At 31.1% G+C, this 15,669-nt stretch overlaps 3 protein-coding genes and 1 pseudogene across 4 annotated transcripts; all 4 read right to left on the minus strand.

The window, feature by feature from the left end:
* Positions 1-2,700: 2,700 nt before the first annotated feature.
* TVAGG3_0809360 (protein of unknown function, DUF4106 family) lies at positions 2,701-2,994 on the minus strand (the record flags this gene model as incomplete). The annotated part of the gene is made up of 1 exon (XM_051247653.1): positions 2,701-2,994. A coding segment is annotated over one exon (294 nt), but the record flags the coding sequence as incomplete, so codon positions are not given.
* A 1,230-nt stretch (positions 2,995-4,224) lies between these two features.
* TVAGG3_0809370 (uncharacterized protein) lies at positions 4,225-6,925 on the minus strand (the record flags this gene model as incomplete). Its single annotated transcript, XM_051247654.1, has 1 exon — positions 6,288-6,533. The coding sequence occupies one exon, from the start codon at positions 6,531-6,533 to the stop codon at positions 6,288-6,290; it is 246 nt and encodes an 81-aa protein (XP_051083129.1).
* Positions 6,926-7,037: 112 nt separating this feature from the next.
* Positions 7,038-8,391, minus strand: TVAGG3_0809380 (annotated as a pseudogene). Its single transcript has one exon — positions 7,109-7,834. A coding segment is annotated over exon 1 (726 nt).
* Positions 8,392-10,563: 2,172 nt separating this feature from the next.
* On the minus strand, positions 10,564-15,111 carry TVAGG3_0809390 (phosphoribulokinase uridine kinase family; the record flags this gene model as incomplete). Its single annotated transcript, XM_001293863.2, has 1 exon — positions 12,949-13,134. One exon carries the CDS (start codon positions 13,132-13,134, stop codon positions 12,949-12,951), a length of 186 nt encoding a protein of 61 aa, XP_001293864.2.
* Positions 15,112-15,669: the final 558 nt, after the last annotated feature.

Consider the following 15,669-nt stretch of genomic DNA (forward strand, 5'->3'; position numbering starts at 1 on the left):
GTTTTGTCAAGACTTCATCGTATATGTTTTGTCAAAACTTCTTCTTCGTAAATGTTTTGTCATGACTTCTTCGTATATGTTTTGTCAAGACTTCATCGTATATGTTTTGTCAAGACTTCATCGTATATGTTTTGTCAAAATGTCATCGTACATGTTTTGTCAAGACTTCTTCGTAAATGTTTTGTCAAAATGTCATCGTACATGTTTTGTCAAGACTTCATCGTACATGTTTTGTCAAGACTTCTTCTTCGTATATGTTTTTGTCATGACTTCATCGTACATGTTTTGAAGAACTGAAGGTGTCACCAGGTCCCTCGGTCCCTCGGTCCCTCGGTCATTTTAACTTCTCTGAAAAAGTGTGACAACATGACATTTTGACAACAGTCCAGGAAATAAACTTCTTCTTCGTATATGTTTTTGTCATGACTTCTTCGTAAAGACTTTGTCATGACTTCTTCGTATATGTTTTGTCATGACTTCTTCGTAAATGTTTTGTCATGACTTCATCGTAAATGTTTTGTCATGACTTCTTCTTCGTAAAGACTTTGTCAAGACTTCTTCGTAAATGTTTTGTCAAAATGTCATCGTACATGTTTTGTCAAGACTTCATCGTACATGTTTTGTCAAAATGTCATCGTATATGTTTTGTCATGACTTCTTCGTAAAGACTTTGTCAAAATGTCATCGTATATGTTTTGTCAAAACTTCTTCTTCGTAAAGACTTTGTCAAAACTTCTTCTTCGTAAAGACTTTGTCATGACTTCTTCGTATATGTTTTGTCAAAACTTCTTCTTCGTAAATGTTTTGTCATGACTTCATCGTAAATGTTTTGTCATGACTTCTTCTTCGTAAAGACTTTGTCATGACTTCTTCGTATATGTTTTTGTCATGACTTCATCGTATATGTTTTGTCAAAATGTCATCGTACATGTTTTGTCATGACTTCTTCGTATATGTTTTGTCATGACTTCTTCGTATATGTTTTGTCAAAACTTCTTCTTCGTAAAGACTTTGTCATGACTTCTTCGTACATGTTTTGTCATGACTTCTTCGTATATGTTTTGTCATGACTTCTTCGTATATGTTTTGTCAAAACTTCTTCTTCGTAAAGACTTTGTCATGACTTCTTCGTATATGTTTTGTCATGACTTCATCGTAAATGTTTTGTCATGACTTCTTCGTAAATGTTTTGTCAAGACTTCATCGTATATGTTTTGTCAAAACTTCTTCTTCGTAAATGTTTTGTCATGACTTCTTCGTAAAGACTTTGTCAAAACTTCTTCTTCGTAAATGTTTTGTCATGACTTCTTCGTAAATGTTTTGTCATGACTTCTTCGTAAAGACTTTGTCAAAACTTCATCGTATATGTTTTGTCAAAATGTCATCGTACATGTTTTGTCATGACTTCTTCGTATATGTTTTGTCAAAATGTCATCGTACATGTTTTGTCATGACTTCTTCGTATATGTTTTGTCATGACTTCTTCGTAAATGTTTTGTCATGACTTCATCGTAAAGACTTTGTCAAGACTTCATCGTAAAGACTTTGTCAAAACTTCTTCGTAAATGTTTTGTCAAGATTTCATCGTAAAGACTTTGTCATGACTTCATCGTATATGTTTTGTCAAGACTTCTTCGTACATGTTTTGTCATGACTTCTTCGTAAAGACTTTGTCAAGACTTCATCGTACATGTTTTGTCAAGACTTCATCGTAAATGTTTTGTCATGACTTCTTCTTCGTAAATGTTTTGTCAAAACTTCTTCGTAAATGTTTTAGGTAGTCCTGGTGCAGGTGCTTCTCTTGGAGGGTTTGGTGGTATATAAGTTCCACCAGCTGGCACATATGTTCCATCTGCAGCATAGTGTCCTACCTGACTTTTCGTTTTTAAGAAAGCATTTACTAGGTCTGTTTTGGTCTGTTGTAACTCTTTTTCTTGACTTTCCACAACAGTTGCTCTAACGGCGTCATAGGCACTTTGAACTGCCTGTCTCGTTGCTGCATCTGTTATTTTCGTCATATTTTGTGCTACTTCTCTTAACTCTTTGTCGAAACCTTCAGACTTCAGTTTCTTTCCAGATGAGAAGTCGTTCACTTGTTTCACCTTACTATGAAGAGCTTCGAAGGCGTTCTTAAAGTCAGCATTTGTTAAAGCTTCATTTGAACTGTCTTCATCCGCTTGTATTTTTGTCCTTATTGACCCTATAAGTTGGGCTGCTTTGGCGTTGGCTTGGGCATCTAACCAGTCATTGTTAGCTTTTATATATTCTGCGCTTTTCATTGCCTTTTGCATGGCTGCGTCGTTATTTTTACTTTCTTGTGCTAAGTTTTCATACTGTACGGTTTGGTTTTGCAACTGTAAAAGTTTTTCTGCCTTTACATTTGCTTCAACTTCTTTTTTATACTCATCGCTATCCATATATGTCTTCAGGGCTTTTTGTTTTATCTCTTCATCTTTCAGTACTTTATATTGAGTAGTATGGTTTTTTCAAATTTACAACATCTTGTTCCATTTTTGCTACTTCTGCTGCTTTTTCTGACACTTTTTTCGCATATTCCTCTGTACTTAGTTCTTTCAGTTGTTCTTCTTTCTTCTTTTTCTCTACGTTTAACTCATTGAGTTTCTTTGTGTGTCTGTCATATTCTAGTTTCTTTTCGTTTTCACTTATTTGCTTCTGTATGTCTATGTTTGACTTTTTGACATCTGTTATTTGATTTTTGAGTGAACTCAAATTCATTTGACTTTGAGGGTTATAGGCTGTTCCGTCTGCAGCTCCACCATAGCCTGCCATTTTCGCTAAAAGTGCCGCTCTTAAACCTCCACTCTGTGCACCAAGAACTCGGTTTAAAATCATAGGGTTGCTTGACATTTGTTGCAACATAGTGGGGTCATTCAGCATTTGTTGTTGCAACTGTTGTTGTGGTGTCAGTTTTACTATTGGATGTTTCAATGCTCTCTTCCTCTTACGTATATTCTTACGTAGCTTACGTGGCATTTTAAGTGAAGTTAAAAAGCGGTTTTCGACAGATGTTTATATGACACTTTTTGTTCAGCTCAAAAAACTACTCGGTCAAAGTGTTGTCAGTTTTGTAAAATAACCATCCTATCTCATTCTATAAGGGGAAAAGTCTTCTCAAAGTATACTTCCTTGGAACGCCTGTAACTTTTCCTGTAGCGACGATAGACCCTTACTTGTCCGGACAAAGTTATACTATTTTGAGTGCTCTACCAAAAAAGTCAACGACGACGACTCTCAAAAATTTTTTATGGGCTAGAGGGCACGAAGTGCCTGGAGGCCCATCCCAAGAAAAAAAAACTTCAGGGCTAGAGGGCGCAACGCGCCTGGAGGCCCCACTACCTTTTCTTTTTTTTTTTTTTTTTTTTTTTTTTATTATATAATTAACATATTCATAATGTTTCACCCTTTCAAAAATATAATCCTCCTCCTCTCAAATAAACGTACATACGGGTGCACCCTTAAGTATATCAATAATGTTTTCTTAGTTTACATATTATTGATATTTGTATCATGCTGAAATGTGAGATCAATTCGATTGTATCATCGCTTATCTTGATGTGGTAAATTTTTGTCATTTCAACTATAAATGGAATAATTATAGGTTCAAAACGAACAGTGTAAATGTCGTCGAACATTTCAATGCATACGAATTTGAAATCAATATGTGTATCTTCTACAAGGTACTGATCAATGTATGATTTAAATTTTTAGAAAATTATCTCTGTTTTAGTTTAATAAAATAATATTGCGCGGTGAATTTGTATCTCAAAATTATGTAACTGTATCGGTAACAACTTCAAATGTCTTATTGACAAGATTTGTAAAAAAAAAATCAAAAATATACATGAGATCATATAAATGTGCTCTTCTCTTTATAACGTAAGAATTGATCAAAGATAACATGTGTACTACTGATTGATTTTGGAGGATTGCTATGATTAGAGACGATTTGATTAAATAATTCAATGAAAAATGGACTATTTGATTCATCAATTAGGAGATTCGATTGTTTGTATTCGATTGCACTTCTGCATTTGGTGAATTAGTTGTATCGTAAATCAAGGAAAGTTAATCATCTGCTGTGATACTCTTAAAAAATTAAAAGAAACGAATTTTTTTTCTAAATACAATTAATGGCATCAGATGATTAGATTACTTTTTTAGAAATCATCAATCAAATTTGGCATATTTTTGAAAGAATATCTAAAGACAAGACACCCAATAAGAGTTTTTGTGCATACGGTTCTCGGGCGCCTATGTCACATTCACAAAGGACTCCGTCTTTATTAGCAAACTCAGAAGAAATGTTTAACAAAAGAAAAATTATTTCATCAAGACTAATAAATGTTTTAAAAAAGCAAATCACATCATTAACATATCAGTTTTAATTACAAAACTCAACGATACATAACAAATTTCTTCGAAATTTAAATTCTCATTAAAAAATTCTTTTGATACAAATTAAATAGCTACATATTCGATTTTCCCATTGATACGAACTTATTGTTTTCATTCAAGATTTACAAGAAATCAAATACTTATTTCACAACAACAAATATCTATTTTTACTCAAACACGAGCATGTATTTACTAATAAATTCATGTTTTTACATCATTACATTTGACAATACTATCAAAACAACCCCAAAATCAAACTAATTTTCGATATTCTTTATTCAGACCAGAGAATTCATATAAATCATCGATTACTCAAATTTAAGTATTCATTTAATGTAATAATTGTTAGATATTAGGCGTTTTATATAAAGATTCTCCCTATTTCAAATTTTCAAGCGAATTAAGTCGATATTTCATACATTTTATAATATACAAATCATGTGTAAGTACAATAGCTTTAATTATTTACAATATTGATCATTTTATTACGAAATCCAAAAATTTAATCAGCAAAATCGATGTTTTTATATAAGATTAGAATGATTTACATCATTGTTTCCATGCACTAGCTGTTAAAATGCTGATGACAGCTAAAAGAATCGCAATTTCATAACTTGAATATAAGATTCAAATGAATCGGCATTATTTGACATTTACATCATTGAAATGTCAAATAATGCCGATTCATTTTTTTGATGAAAACAATGAAATTCAATCACGATTTTCAGATAACAGTATCAAAACACACATCAACTATGAATAATTTACACTTTGATCAATCACCTGATGATGTTTGGGAACTCTTTTACAATACATCACATAATTCAAAACCAATTCAAGGTACAAATGTTACCGCGAAATCAACAAAAAATGAATGCTTCTTATATAACTGTATATTCATCACCATTACAACTAAAAGTGCCATTTATTTTAATGTATCAAACAATAAATTTCTTAGCTCATATTGTTCATTTACTAATTGCAGCAGTAATACATATGGTGGATCTATCAACTTTAAATGTGATAGTTCCATTGTCCAATACCGAACATGTAGCTACAAATCAAAAACAAACGATCAAGGACATCATTCATATGCTTACTTAGATTCTAAATCAAATAATAAAAATTATCTTTATGAAAGTTCTTTTTATGAATGCGGAAATTTAGAAAAATCTTTTACAAATTATCTTTATTATGGAAATATTGAAGTTAAATCAATCAACACAAGTTTCTGTAAAGCATTATATGGATCAGGAATACTTCTATATGTTCCAACAAGTCTAAGTAATGTAACATATTCATCATTTTGTAACACAACATCATATTATATAATTTTAGAATTAGGTGTTGGTAACTATAGTTTTAATTTTTGTAATGTTTTGAATAATGAACACAAATATTCTAACCACAGAACATTCTATGGAGGTGAATCAACTGTTCGTATTGAAAACTGTTCATTTCTTGGAAACACAGGACCAGGAGTAGAATTTTATCAATGGGTTTCTGGTTCAATTACAGTTAAAGATTCTTTCTGTGACAGAACAGATAAAACATATGGATCAGTTACAACAAATAATGTTCAAAATATATCTTCTATTCATAATCTTTCACACTTTTCATCATATCTGTGTGAAGCAGAGTTTCCTATTTTAGTTTTAATGATAAAGAAGAAAATTATCACATATGATGAAATTGTTTATCATTATTCATATCATTTCATTACTTCTCTTTGTATTTCTTTAGTAAATAAATAAAATGCATATTGTTCTTCCTATATCTCGATTTTTTGTTGCTGGTTTCAAGTAGAAATAATGGCTAAATGACTTGTTATGTAGAAATATTTCTTATTTATTAAATTTATTCTTAGTACTTTAAGTCAGAGACACCGACGAACTAAAGAATTTACAAGATGGTCGGAACTCCTTCAAGAGGAATTGGGCAGAACAAGTTGAGAATACTGATGTGTCGCTTAGCCTCCTGTGTGACTTCATAGGTGAGCGAATCACCAATATCCTTATGATAATATGGAATCGTGGACCCAGAGAGTTAAGCGCGGTCGTAGATAGAAAGAACTGGAAGTTCGTAAAACAATGAAGAGTTGAATAACATTTCAGCATTCCATTGGTATGGGAAGATGTTCTTCTCTCCACCAAATCGGACGGATGACCATCAGTGGATTGTTGTTCGAGCAGAAAAGCAGCCGTACTTGTGATCAATGATGATGCGGACGATGATACGAAGACCTGATGTTAGGAAGAGGTGGCCGTTGTCGATAACAAGTGGAACAGCATAGATTGGAGTAACACATGAAAGCTTGCGCTGATTAAGAACTTTGCAAACCCTTCGTTAAGCATTGGATCTGTATCGACTCCTATAAGTTTGCTATTATGCGAGAGGGCATTCTGTATTATAAATAAAAACGCATGTGAATTATTACAATATGTTCTAGCATGATTATTAAAAATATATTGAATAGATTATTAGCTAAAAACTTAAAATTAGAAGGAAATATGCAATTAATGAGCTATGAAATCCATATAAAGATATTACTTAATTAAAAATTCATTAGAAAATAAGAAGAGATTGAAATATTTTAATTTCAAAAAATTATTACAGAAAAATGATGGTTTATTAGAGCAAACATTAAATATTGTATCAGTAACAATGATTTCAAGAGAAAATTATTCAAAATTTAGCAAGGATTATAACAATTATCTTCGCTTGTAGAGTAGATTTCACCATTAAAGTTTGCTGTTTCAACTGCTTTCTTAACTTCTTCTGCGAGTATATGTGTGAGAAATGTTGAATAATTTGTTCTTCTGGAGTTCCGCGATCTGAATTGTTCTCTTTGAGGAATTCAATGACATCGTTCTTAATCTTTTCATCTCTGTCTTCGCTTGATCGCATTGGAGGAGGGTGCTGTTTCAACATGCTTTGGTGCTTGAGCGAAAGAGGAGTCTGGGGGTGTTCCTCTTGTTGTCTGTAAGTGTACGAACAATGAGTAAAGCATATGATAAGGAATTTGATCGAATTCTGTTATGGGTTTGATTGTGAATGAAGATATTCCATCTTCAATAGCAGGTGTAATTCTTCCAACAACAAAAACGTATGTTCCATCTGGAATTGGCTCTGGATTATCATCTGAAATGAAATTCTTAACTTTGATACTGCCTGTACAATCATTCACCAAGTAATCAATGCTGATTGTGCTATCTTCATGGCTAATAATCTTTCCTACGATGGATACTTGTTTTCTTGATTTAACCTTGAACAAGATGTTTAAGTATATCTGCAGAAATGTATGATTATAAAAAAGTTGTGTTCTTACGGAGATTCTGAATGAAAAAAAAACTAATTGTTCTGTTATTGGATCATATGAAAGAGGAAAAAAGAATGTTCTAAATTTAATGTTAAACATGTATTAGAATTTGTTGTAAATTATGTATTTTTTGGTGAGATCTAGAAGAAATAATTACATTTGTTGAATTTTCGTATTCTAAAATGAGTTTAAGAGATAGTTTCAGAGAAAGATTTGTAATTGATGGTGAATAGTTACATCAAATGAATATACAAAGAGATATAAAGTTGTTGGGTGTTAATTTATGAAAAGTTATGAAATATTGGTATCTATTTCAAGTAACTTGTAAGAAATCATAATGTTTGTATAATACTAATGGTGTTAGATATGTTAAAACACAATCAAAGTATCTTGTTCTTGCAAGATATGATAATTATGAATCTAATTCATAGTGATACTATGTACTCGATGTATTCTTTTATAAGTTATTTCTTCAATTGATTTTTGATAATATTCAAATGCTGATGGTAATCGTCGTTCTATTTATAATTGATGAGCAATAATTAATGATTCACGTCGCTCTTCTTGAAGCTTCTAATTTGTCATAAACTTGGCTGCTTGACAATCAAAAACAATAACAGGGGTGAGGCCAAATTTTTAAACAGCCATGATACGACTCATTAAAAATATTGACAAGGGAAGTAACTTTCTGAAGTTTACATTTCTTTTAAGGGTGTACTCCGACCCATTCAATTTTAGGGCACATACACTGCCTCCCCCTGAATTAAATATTTGATATTAAGAAATGATAATATGATATATTTATAGAATGATATGAGGTCTATTAAATAAAAGAGAATTGCAATTAATTATCACTTAAAATTTTGAAATATTTTATTGTTTTTAGAAGTATAATTAAGATCTCATTATAACTCCATATTGAAAGCTTGGAATGGAGAAAACTCTTCGTGGTGCTATAGAATATATAGTTATATATATGTACCCAAGTCCATGTCTCAATATTTCAAGTATTTGAGATACTTATGTTTGTTGCAAGCACTCCTAAAATTGCTGGAATTTATATGAAAAATAGTAAATGTAACATATCTTTTTTTCCTCAAGAGGCAGTGACATTGCTCAACGAGAAATAGATACATATACCTATAATACATACTACCACGAAGAGCTTTGTTTCCTAAAATTCCAAATTTTTGAGAAAAATCAAATTTTGTAAAAAAATACTAAAAACTTAACTTCATTTCGAGCTAAACTACGGATGTAATTTTCCCAACGATAGGTGTCTCTGAGAAATTGCTAGGTGTCATCATAGTGTCTTGACTTCAAAATTTTTATTTTCAAATTTATTTTGCGCATTTTTCAAAGAAAAATTATATCAAAACTCAACAATTAAAACGGGTAAAATCTAGTATAATATGTAAAGGTTCTATATAATTAAAATAAAAGAGATTTTATTTTTTCAAAGGTGTCTGTCAAACCACAAGACACCATTCAAAATTTGAATGTGTCTGACGGTTACATAAGACACCATCAAAAACAACGATAGGTCAGACACTATTGAATTTTACCCATTTTCATATATTTTTACCCTCTAAAAATTTATTTTGCTATGCTATCTTGATATTATGCTATACGTCAAATGATATTATATGTTTATATAAAGTATATATCATTGTACTGCATTTGCCTACTTCTATAAGCATATAACATCATTTGCCGCATACATTATCCTGCATCATTATGATCTCTCCACTTGGCCATCATATGAATTCTACAATCCAGGACTGCAGTACTTATGATATTCTAACTTAGAATTCTTAAGTCTTGCACTTCTGGATTGTATCTTCTCGAATACGCTTTCTGATTTCCATCCGAATCAATTGATTAGTAGATGTAATCCAGTTCTTTAGTCTACAGGAAGTCAGTGCTTAGTGAGACTACTTGAATAGAACAGTATTAATCCGAAGTCTCTCATTCAATGAGAGGCTTCGTATTAATACTGCTCTAAAAGCGTTGTAAAAGTACTCTCTGGTCATCGGAACGTCAGCAATCATAAATTAAGAAAAAACTCAACAAGATGTTTCACTAAATAGTGAAACTCTTGCAGAGTTATCCTAATTAGGGTTTGACGTATCATTCTTTACTCACCAAAGAGTTGTTTTCAAGTATTTACTATATTATGAACAGATTTCTTTCGAAGACTCTCATTTAATTGGGGTCTTCGAAAGAAATCTGTTCATAATTAATGTATTTATGCTTTTTATGAATAAGATATTCCTTAATTAATGCAAACTCCTTTGAGTTACCTTATTGATTGAGATAGACCCAAAGAACTTTGCATTAATGTTGGGTTCTTGTAATCACCTCTAAAACAATGTATTTGAGCGGTATTTAGCTTCTCAAAAGGTACTATGAAGAGAAATTCATAGTACTTTAGGGTAGCTAATACCGTTCCCCCCAATTTATCGTTGGATTCTGTATATAAGTCGAAAAGAGCAAAGTTCTTTCTGAGGATCAGCTTATAAAAGATTAATCTTCAGGAAGAACTTTGCTCTAGTGTAATTGATATGCAATCTCTGACAAAATATGGATCAGAGAGTTCTTTAAAGAGCGTTTATAATGAAGTTCTCATTTTGGATAGGATCAAATTAAGAATCCAAAAGAGAACTTCATTATAAAATGAAGATTTGTAGATCCTATACCAAAAATGGTTAGGATTGTGAATGTCAGCATGTGAGCTCGGCAAACGCCGAGCAAATTGATTAAACGTACATTTCTAACGTACAAAAAAAAAGGTCAAGACACCAAGTGTCTTGAGAACCTTATTTTTTGTGGAATCCGACATCCATAAGCTAAACGGAAAAAATTTGGAAAGTGATTCTCTCAGAGTAGATTCCTTATTTGGTATATATATAATCTACCGTTAAAGAATTGTTGCAATGTTCATATAGCAAGAGTTCTATGAATCTGACACTGACTCCGGTCGAATTCAATGAGTTCTATCAAAAATTGAAAACTTTACAAATTCACTTTTTTAATCTAATGTGAAGAAAAAACAACAAAAACAAGATAAATATACAACATAACATAGCGCGCTAATAATATATTGTTTCTGCAATGACAAAGAAGCTACATTCTAAAACGCATGGCTCTATTTCTTAAAACCATGTACTTCATCGAAAACAACAAATTCTTCAAAAGTCTAATAAAAAATATAACATGTATTAGATTGTTTTGCTGATACAACTATTTTGAACCAAATTCAAGTTGATAAAAATATTGAATTTTCTTTTTTTGCAGAGTTGCACACTAAATACCTAATAACTCGAAAACGCATTAAAATTACTACTGAATGCACACAAAAAGTCCAACGTGTAATTTCTACGATAGAATTTGGAAAATTAAACTTCGAACTCTATGGTTGAAACGAAGCTACTTGTCAATACTTCTGATAGTTGCTAGCATATTGAAGAAGCAAATAAATACAGAATTTCAATATAATTCTAAATGTAATAAAATGAGCGTATCATAATACGTATAGAAAGATTTTGTTATATGAGAATTAACTACAACTAGTACATAAATGAATACATTCTATTATTTATTAAATAATCATGAGGGATTTGAAAAAATAATATTGATTTCTGTTGAAATTTGTGTAATCTATGGTATAATAATTTTTATCCTGCAGTAAATATATTTTGAAGGTTGGTAAGCTTGCTTTTAGAAAATGATTGCATCAATAAATGATCAATTAAAAACTTTGCCTTAAATCCGACTAGCATGGTCCAATTACTTAATATAATAGTATCCTAAATTTTGGGCGCTGATACAGCTTTATAAGGTGCTCTAGCGAGACAAACTGTCCCCATTTTTTGACCGGAGTACACCCTTAAGAAGAGAAAGTTTTTGATCTTTCACAATCTGCTGGTGATGTTTGGGAACTTTTTTATGGAACATCAACATCACCAAAACCAATCACTGGGAAGAATGTTCAAGCAACATCAACAGAAAACGAGTGTTTCATTTTTAAAAGTATCTTCATTGAAATTACGACCAATAGTGCCATTTATTTTACGAATACAAGCAATAAATTTCTTAACTCATATTGTTCATTTACTAACTGTAGCAGTAATACAAATGGTGGATCTATCTACTTTAACTGTAATAGTTCCATTGTCCAATACCGAACATGTGGCTACAAATCAAAAACAAACTCTGATTGGGGACATCATTCATATGTTCATTTAGTTTATAATTCAAATAATAAAAATCATCTTTATGAAAGTTCTTTTTATGAATGCGGAAATTTAGAAAAATCTTATACAAATTATCTTTGGTATGGAAATATTGAAGTTAAATCAATCAACACAAGTTTCTGTGAAGCAGACTATGACTCAGGAATAATTCTATATGTTCCAACAAGTCTAAGTAATGTAACATATTCATCATTTTGTAACACAACATCAAATAATTTAATTTTAAATTTAATTTATGGTAACTATAATTTTAATTTTTGTAATGTTTTGAATAATGAACACAAAAAATCTGATTATGGAACATTCTATGCATTTGGATCAACTGTTCTTATTGAAAACTGTTCATTTCTTGGAAACACAGGACCAGGAGTAGAATTTTATCAATGGGGTTCTGGTTCAATTACAGTTAAAGATTCTTTCTGTGACAGAATAATAGATAAAACATATCAATCAGTTAGAACAAATAATGTTCAAAATATATATTCTATTCATAATCTTTCACACTTTTCATCATATCTGTGTGAAGCAGAGTTTCCTATTTTAGTTTTAATGATAAAGAAGAATATTATCACAAAATATGAAATTGTTTATCATTATTCATATCATTTCATTATTTCTCTTTGTATTGTTTTAATATAAATAAATTTTTTGACAATCAATCAAATTTCAATATTCACTTGTGAATTGTTCCGTTAAAAACTTATAATTTGAATCAAAATTGAATGTTAAAAAAATATTCACGGTTATTCTTTTGTGTTATACAATGAAGTTTGTGAATACAGCAATTTAACTCGTCAATATTAGTTGTATCGCGTTTCTTCTTCAGAGTTGATGCATTTTTCTTTCTTATCCGAAACTGATAGCTTGCATTTATTTTGATTAAACTATTATGAGTTTAGGTGTTTATTAAACTTATTCTTAGTACTTTATGTCAGAGACACAGACGAACTCGAAAATTCACAAGATGTGCGGAACTCTTTCAAGAGGTTTTCCGGAGAACATTCTGAGGAGTTGCTTAGCCTCCTGGGTGACTTCAGAGGTGAGTGGATAGCGATGATATGGAATTGTGGCATCAGAGAGCAAATTGAGGCAGTAGATAGAAAGAACTGGAAGTTCCTTAAGCAATGAAGAGTTGAAGAACATTTCTGCATCACCTTGGTATGGGAAAATGTTCTTCTCTTCGCCAACTCGGACCGATGTCCATCAGTGGTTTGTTTTACGAGCAGAATAGACGAGGTACCTGTGATCTATGATGATGTGGCGGATGAGACGAATATATGATGTTAGGATGTGGTGGTCATTGTCGACAACAAGTGGTGTAAGTGGAGCAACGTAGATTGGAGTGACTATGTCGCGACCGGTTGGACCAAGTAATTATGGATTCAAACTGTGAATGCCTTCAAGGATGAGGAATGTGTTGCCTGGAAGTGTCTGTTTCTCTGTTTCGATGTTGATGCCCTTGTCTTGCTTGAAATCGTACTTGCGGCGAAGAATTGTTTCCCATTTAAGTAACGTGTGGACATTATAAGCAAGAACATAAACATTGATGGCACAAATGCACTAGAAGTCGTTCTTGCCATCTGGGCCCTTTGGTGTCTTCTTGCGATCGACAAAATAATAGTTCATTTCAATAACAATAGAATAGTAACAGACAACACGAAGAGCAATGGAAAGACGCTTCACAAATGTTGTCTTGTTTGATGATGATGATTGACAGGCAATTGTAACAACACACTCACTTGGGAATTCTTCAACAACTTTCTATGCAATACGTGAAAGCTTGTACTGGTGAAGAATATTCACAAACAAACTTCAAGTCATAAACTTTGCACTCAAAGATGGCTTCATTAAATTTTGGAACTGTATCGACTAAGATAAGTTTGGAATACTGTGCGTATCATTATTCATGAAGTTAAAATGGATTCTACAATCTGCATTAAATTATGTAAATTATGAAAGAAAAAATATCAATTAATAAGAAAATAAATAATAAATAAAATCTCTGTTTCTGAGATAGAAATAAATTTTGATTTCTTATGAATGAATTAAAGAGATGAATATGATATATATCATTGGATATATCATGTGTTATGAGAAAAAAATAAATTGTTAATTTCGTAATTTGAACAAATATCAAAATTAATTTCGTCTTTTTTCAATCAACTATTAGTTTGATAGATTGGAAATATGATGTGGAATTGAATGATATCTGGAAATGTTTGTCATTGAGTCTTGTGAACTTGAAATACTTAGATTGTGATGGTTATAAGACTTTGAAACTTTCAATCTTTGGAGAATAGTTTGTTTTGAAGTAAGGAAACACAGATGGTGATGAATTTGGTAAATTCAAATGGTCCAAAGAGTAATGGTGTCAATTTAACCTTGAACAAGATGTTTAAGTATATCTGCAGCAATGTATGATTATAAAAAAGTTGTGTTCTTACGGAGATTCTGAATGAAAAAAATTAATGGTTCTGTTATTGGATCATATGAAAGAGAAAAAAGGAATGTTTTAAATACAATGTTAAACATGTATTAGAATTTGTTGTAAATTATGTATTTTTTGGTGAGATCTAGAAGAAATAATTACATTTGTTGAATTTTCGTATTATAAAATTAGTTTAAGAGATGGTTTCAGAGAAAGATTTGTAATTGATGGTGAATAGTTACATCAAATGAATATACAAAGAGATATAAAGTTGTTGGGTGTTAATTTATGAAAAGTTATGAAATATTGGTATCTATTTCAAGTAACTTGTAAGAAATCATAAAGTTTGTATAATACTAATGGTGTTAGATATGTTAAAACGCAATCAAAGTATCTTGTTCTTGCAAGATATGATAATTGTGAATCTGATTCATATGGTGATACGATATACGCGATGCATTCTTTTATAAGTTCTTTCTTCAATTGATTTTTGATAATATTCAAATGCTGATGGTAATCGCAGTTCTTTTTATAATTGTTGAGTAATAAGTAAAGCTTCGTGTCACTCTTCTTGATGCTTCTGATTTGTAATTAACTTGGAAGGAAGTGATTGACAATCAAAAGCAACATAAGGTGTAAGGCCACGCTTTTGGACAGCAAGGATTCGACTCATTAATTATGGTAATATTTTTCCCCGTTTTTATTCCTTGATGGAAGAGATAAAAAATTTTTCTTAAAAATTTTGACGAGGGAAGTAGTTTTCTGAAGTTTACAATTCATTTTAGGAAGAAAAGTATTTAATCTTTCTCAATCTTCTGGTGATGTTTGGGAACTCTTTTACAATACACACCTAATTCAGAACCTATTTGTGGCACAAACGTTACAGCTAAATCGACAAATAATGAGTGTTTCATATTTGAAAGCATATTTATCGCTATTACGACCAATAGTGCCATTTATTTTACGAATACAAACAATAAATTCCTTAATTCCGATTGTTCATTTACTAACTGCAGCAGTAATACAAAGGTGGATCTCTCTACTTTAACTGTGATAGTTCCATTGTCCAATACCGAACATGTGGCTACAAATCAAAAACAAACTCGATGGACATCATTCATATGTTAAATTAGTTTAAATTCAAATAATAAAAATTATCTTTATGAAAGTTCTTTTTATTTATGCGGAAATTTAGAAAAACCTTAACAAATATCTTTTATGGAAATATTGAAGTTAAATCAATCAACACA

Source organism: Trichomonas vaginalis, chromosome VI, assembly GCF_026262505.1.
Source record: "Trichomonas vaginalis G3 chromosome VI, whole genome shotgun sequence".
Lineage (NCBI taxonomy): Eukaryota > Parabasalia > Trichomonadida > Trichomonadidae > Trichomonas > Trichomonas vaginalis.